General features: G+C 39.6%; 1 protein-coding gene across 1 annotated transcript; it reads left to right on the top strand.

Annotated features, from left to right (window-relative positions):
• The first annotated feature begins 2,501 nt into the window (after window positions 1–2,501).
• LOC119412771 (zinc finger protein 362) lies at window positions 2,502–5,531 on the top strand. The gene is made up of 5 exons (XM_037679808.1): window positions 2,502–2,512; window positions 2,602–2,826; window positions 3,269–3,347; window positions 5,119–5,277; window positions 5,372–5,531. Exons 1-5 carry the CDS (start codon window positions 2,502–2,504, stop codon window positions 5,489–5,491), a joined length of 594 nt encoding a protein of 197 aa, XP_037535736.1. The 3' UTR covers window positions 5,492–5,531.
• Window positions 5,532–6,445: the final 914 nt, after the last annotated feature.

Genomic DNA, 6,445 nt, shown 5'->3' with positions numbered 1-6,445 from the left:
ATATATATATAAACCTCTCAAACACCCTGGAGTGAAAGGTATGAGCCTAATGGACTGTAGCCCTGAGAAACAACATCCTTCTTGGGGAACAGCGGGCCACCGGCTTCCTTCATGCATCCGCTGTGGTAAGGAGTAATGGACGTCTTCCTTATGATGAGAGAACCACTCTATGTGCCGACTCTGTTTAGATAATTTAATTCACAAATCTGAGATTAACTGAACTGAATTTTAACGTTAAGACCTAAGAACCTTAGTCCAAATTGAATCAAAACTCCTTCTCAAAGTCTCCAGATTTATGTCATTTACTTTCTAAAATAATACTATTGGTTGTTCATTAATACTCAATATTTCCTATAATTTCCATGTCATAATTCAAACTGAAAATAAACATTACAGAATCGTATTTAAATTACGGATTTTTTGTGTTTTTCGTCAAGGGACAGGAATTAAGTTCACTACAAGGACTCATGTTTATATGTTTGAGGTGAGGCCAGTTCAGGTTACGTTAGCGTAAATACCTGTTAAAGGGTGCAAGTTCCCCCACTTGTAGTAGACCCCTCGCACAATCAGGGTCATGGAGGGTTCTGAAATTTTCATCTTAGGTGCATGTCCACTGTGAGAGACATAATCTTTAAAAAAAAAAAAAAGATCTGGAAATCACAATGTATGATTTTTTTAAAATAATTTATTTGTGTGTTATTGCTGCAAATAAGTATTTGAACCCCTGACGATCAGCAACAGTTCTGTCCCTCAAAGACCTGTTAGTCCGCCTCTAAAAAGTCCACCTCCACTCCACTTATTATTCTAAATTAGAAGCACCTGTTTGAGGTCGGTAGCTGCATAAAGACACCAGTCCACCCACATAATCAGTAAGACTCCAACTACTAACATGGCTAAGACCAAAGAGCTGTCCAAAGACACCAGAGCCAAAATTGTAGACCTCCACAAGACTGGAAAGGGCTACAGGGCAATTGCCAAGCAGCTTGGTGAAAAAAGATCAACTGTTGGAGCAGTTATTAGAAAATAGAAGAAGCTAAACATGACTGTCAATCTCCCTCGGACTAGGGCTCCATGCAAGATCTCACCTCGTGGCGTATCAATGATCCTAAGAAAGGTGAGGAATCAGCCCAGAACTACATGTGAGGAACTGGTCAATGATCTGAAGAGAGCTGGCACCACTGTTTCCAAGGTTACTGTGGGTAACACACCAAGATGTCATAGTTTAAAATCATGCATGGCACGGAAGGTTCCCCTGCTTAAATCAGCACACGTCCAGGCCCGTCTTAAGTTTGACCACAACCATTTGGATGATCCAGAGGAGTCATGGGAGAAAGTTATGTGGTCAGATGCGACCAAAATAGGACGAAGAATGATGAGTACCATCCCCCAAACACCATCCCTACCGTGAAGCATGGGGGTGGAAGCATCTTGCTTTGAGGGTGTTTTTCTGCACATGGGGCAGGACGACTGCACTGTATTAATGAGAGGATGACCGGGGCCATATATTGCGAGATTTTGGGGAACAACCTCCTTCCCTCAATTAGAGCATTGAAGATGGGTGGTGGCTGGGTCTTCCAACATGACAATGACCTGAAGCACACAGCCAGGATCACCAAGGAGTGGCTCCGTAAGAAGTATATCAAGGTTCTGGAGTGGCCTAGCCAGTCTCCAGACCTAAACCTTGTAGAAAATATTTGGAGGGAGCTCAAACTCTGTGTTTCTCAGCGACAGCCCAGAAACCTGGCTGATCTAGAGAAGATCTGTGTGGAGGAATGGGCCAAAATCTCTGCTGCAGTGTGTGCAAACCTGGTGAAAAACTACAGGAAACATTTGATCTCTGTAATTGCAAACAAAGGCTACTGTACCAAATATTAACATTGATTTTCACAGGCGTTCAAATACTTATTTGCAGCAGTAACACACAAATAAATTATTAAAAAAATCATACAGTGTTATTTCCGATTTTTTTTTTTTAGATTATGTCTCTCACAGTGGACATTCGCCTAGGATTAAATTTTCCATCCCCTCCATGATTTCTAAGTGGGATAACTTGCAAAGTTGCAGGGTGTTCAAATACTTATTTTCCTCACTGTGTATATATATATATATATATATATATGAAGGCATTTTGAACCCTCCCCACACTCTTGCAATATTCTAAATGTTTCTAAACTCTAAATGCTCTAAAAGAGCACAGAATGTCATGATTTCAGCTCTCTTCCTCCTCTGCTCTTTGCCACCTGCAAGCGTTCTTGGCCACACCCACTTCTCCGCTTTGCACGCAGCAGGAAGTTTATCCTGCAGCTCTGGGCTGCACAAATGTGCAGCAGGTGCTAAATAATTTTAAGTAATTTATTTTAAATAAACATTCCATTCCGATCGTGGGGCTCATCCATCCATCAGCCAGTTGTGTGTTATGGCCAATCTTATTTAGAAAAACCACGATAGAGCGAGTCCGCGATAAACGAACCGCAAAGTAGCGAGGGACTAGTGTATATTAAATGAACGGCAAGTACTGAATTTTTGTTTCACGCACTTCATCAGCAGTGCATTCTTTGTAATACTTATTCTTCCATCTGCGTCACTATTTTCTCATCCCAGGTGTAAAGTTTGTCCGCTGACCTTCTTCTCCAAATCTGACATGCAAATTCACTCCAAGACGCACACGGAGGCGAAGGCTCACAAGTGTCCTCACTGCACCAAGACCTTCGCCAACGCAGCCTACCTGGCCCAGCACCTGCGCATCCACCTGGGCATCAAACCGTATCGCTGCTCCTACTGCGAGAGATGCTTTCGCCAGTTGTCCCACGTGCAGCAGCACACCAGGTCAGATGTTTGACGTCGACACAGAACCCTGTTGTCTCCTGTGATGAGCATAGGCTGATTCAGTTTATTGTAACAACACCCAGTAATTTACTGTTTCATAATGAGCTAAGCTAACAAAATCAGATTGCCCAACGCCATTTATTTCACTGAGAAGTGTTGAACCTGTGCAGTAAAGTTAGCTTTGTTTTTAATCTGATAAAGAAATATGAGATTATTAAGAATAATTTGACTTGTTAAATCACACAACATGTATTTGTTATAAAACAGAAAAAGGATTTCAAATGACAAACAAAGTAAATAAGCTAATAATTCTGAAGCATTTGAGAAGTTTGTGCAGTAAAATGTTTCATGGCTGCAGCTCAGCTTGTGGTGTTACCTCAATGGGTTTGTTTTTCAGCTTCCTCTCTGACTTGTTTGGTCTGGCTCATTTGTCTTGTTGCAGAATCCACACAGGTGAGCGGCCATACAGATGTGCCCATCCTGGATGTGAAAAAGCTTTTACCCAACTGTCTAATCTGCAGGTAAACACGAGCTGTTTTCTTTACCCTCTGCTGCTTTTAACCCCACCCTGAAAGGTCATAGCTGAGAAACACGTGGGCTGAAAAAGTAAACTGAGCCGGAGGGTGGAGTGTTTAACATCACTGTCCTTTAACGTAGCTAGATCTTTGTCAGTACTTAAACTGAGCATTTCACCTGCCCAAAAATAGGTTGTGCTTTATATTTTAGATTTAAATGAACAGTTGAAAAAAACAAAACACTTTTCCTTATTAAAATTCAGAAAACAAAATTAGACTGAAACTTGGTGACTTCAGTGAACATTATAACCCAGACGTTAATTTTTTTATTTATTTACAACACGTTCTAGTTCACTGACAGCCACCTCTGCAGTTGCCATGGTAACTAACAAACAGCCTCCTCTGCATGGAGCGGCACAATGTTTTCATTCTGATTTTCAAGTTAACTCTGACTCGTACTAAAAGCTAGTCCAGAAGTGGAGTTCTGAAGAAAAGATTTGAATAAAGAACATCGTACCTGTTGTGGATAGCACTTTGATCAACCTTGGAGCTTGAAGAAATAATCCATAAATCAAAACACAGTAGGCATCAAACTCTATAAGTTACCCAGGTAAAATGAGAATATTTATAACTGTGTACATGACTGGTTTGTTTTTAGCTAGAGTTTATTTCTTTTTAAAAAAATGTAATGATTGCCATGGTCTCAAGGTCAAGGCTTCTTTATTGTCATTCGCATCACATGTGGTGCATGTGGTGGAACGAAATTGGTGCGCAGCTACATCCAACAAAAGTATAAATTGTAACAGAAAAACAGTAATAAGATCTAAGATATGCACTAAGAATACGCTAAACACTAATAGTACAAAAACAATACATCTGACATGTCTGGTAATTTATTCCATGAATGTATTCCTCAAATTGACACCCCTGTTTGTCTTGCTGTAGCACAGCCCCTTCCAGTTTGAGCTCTGGTGTTTATTATAACATAAATAAAATAATTTAACTGTAGGGAGGCCCATTTAAATCCTTAAAAACAAGACATAGGTAACTAAACATTTGCTAATTTCTAAAGCCTAAAGCAATACTCTTATTGATGATAGTGCAATAGTGAGCATGAAAATGTTGTCTGACCAAAATTTTACATATCTTCTTGAAGAGACTTGATAGGTTTTAGCACATTTGATGTCATGTATGACCAGGTCTTAAAATAATATGATTTGTGAGAAAAAATGTTTTGCGTACGTTGCCAGGTTTTGCTGACTGAAGTGTAAGAAAAGGTATAATATCACAAAAAAAATATGTCAAATTGAATTTTATTACAATTGTAATGTAAAATCTAAGATTTGATTCAAAGTCAACACCAAAACACTGGCACTGATCCACAACATCAAGACGTGAACTCATCATCGTGTCATCTGCTGGCTGGTGTGGGGAAAAAAATAGAGATTTTTTATTATTAAGATATAAAACAATTGTTTTCAGAAACACAAAGTTTGTTTTAATTGTTTTCAGACTTTCTCTTATTGACTTCAGTGGCAGATGATTGTTGTAAATTGTCTGGAAAAAAAGACTAAATGTTCCACCAGTCGCCCACTTCTAAAGAGTGACGCACAGATCATAAAAGCCTTCAACCAGATGGTTAAAACCATAAACACAATTATGGTGCCCACTACCGATGACTTTGTTTTGTTGAAGCAGCTGACACGGAGTAATGCGTGTGTCGGGCTTGTCTTTGAAAACGCACCGATGACCGTCTCATCCTTTTTCTTTTCAAAAGTCTCATCAGAGGCAGCACAACAAAGACAAACCCTTCAAATGCTCCAACTGTTTCCGTGCCTATTCAGACTCGGCCTCGCTGCAGATCCACCTGTCTGCACACGCCATCAAAAACGCCAAGGCCTTCTGCTGCAGCATGTGCGGCCGGGCGTACACCTCAGTGAGTCGGCCCCTTCTTGTCCTCCTGTTTGTTACACTGTAATGAGCCTCAGCTGTGGAATATACAAGTTTTGTTTTTCTCTTGCTCTCTCCAGGAGACGTATCTCATGAAGCACATGTCCAAACACGCCATGGTGGAGCATGTTGTGTCCCATCATTCCCCTCTGCACAGGACTGACTCTCCCACCATTCCTATACGGATTTCCCTCATCTGAGCCCCGCAACCCAACTCCTGCCCTCATTTCAGACTCTTAAAGGACCATTTCATTCAAATATTAATTTCAAAGTCATATCTGGAGACAAGGGGCTCCTTTTGATGGCTGTGTCCCATGTCCCTTTATTGCGGAACAGAAAGTATTAACGGGATCATCCAAAGATGATTTCAGCACTTTCAGGCCTAAGAGCGACAGGCCGAGTATCTTTTTTTATGTGTCTTGACTGAAAACATAGTATTGCTCTAGGCAGCTACAGAAAATATCTTTTTAAACTTTTGCAGATCACTTAGCCTTTTTTATACACTCCTTTACTTTCTCCCCTCGAGTCTTGGAGAAAAGTTATATCGCCACCTGAATTAGTCTTCCATTATCCGGCTTAACTTAACAATATAGGCGTGTGTATTCATCTGTGTCGTATCACTTTGTTTGTTTGTGTTTGTAAGGTTTTATTAATTGCATGGCACAAACACACACATTCTTTGTTAACAGTTTTGTTCCTGTAGCTTTCATGGTTTCCTTAAACTTATTTCAATGCAAAATGAGATAATTAGTGCAGGCATCTAAAAAAATAGGAGTGGGAATTATTGACTTCTTCAAACTGATTTGAAGGAAAAAGAACCTTGAAGAAAATGTCCAAAGATAAGCGAAAAACACCACGCTGTCCCCACTTTTTAATTCATTTTGTTTTAATTATCAGTAGATTTAATATTATTCTGCAGAAAAAAATTGTTTTCTTATTTTTTTATTGTCTTATTAAAAGTTATGCAGCTTAGCAAATGTTCAACTTTTGAATCAAATTGCTCAATATGGATAGATTTTATTACCCTGGTGTAGAATTTAAAGTTTAATAAGCATCAGCAAGCTACAAAAACCAAAAGGAGTGAAATAAAACAAACAAAATCTGACTATTTTTGCACCGTTGTAATGAACTGTTCCTGAAAAGTGTGCATACAA

This window comes from Nematolebias whitei, chromosome 7 (assembly GCF_014905685.2).
Source record: "Nematolebias whitei isolate Nwh7 chromosome 7, NemWhi1, whole genome shotgun sequence".
Classification (NCBI taxonomy): domain Eukaryota; kingdom Metazoa; phylum Chordata; class Actinopteri; order Cyprinodontiformes; family Rivulidae; genus Nematolebias; species Nematolebias whitei.
This window is presented reverse-complemented; position numbering and strand designations above follow the sequence as displayed.

Excerpts from the sequence above, each read along its gene's own strand:
- LOC119412771 (XM_037679808.1), top strand. Across the intron at positions 2,827-3,268 it reads CACGTGCAGCAGCACACCAG|AATCCACACAGGTGAGCGGC; the intron begins GTCAGATGTTTG and ends GTCTTGTTGCAG. Across the intron at positions 5,278-5,371 it reads GCGGCCGGGCGTACACCTCA|GAGACGTATCTCATGAAGCA; the intron begins GTGAGTCGGCCC and ends TGCTCTCTCCAG.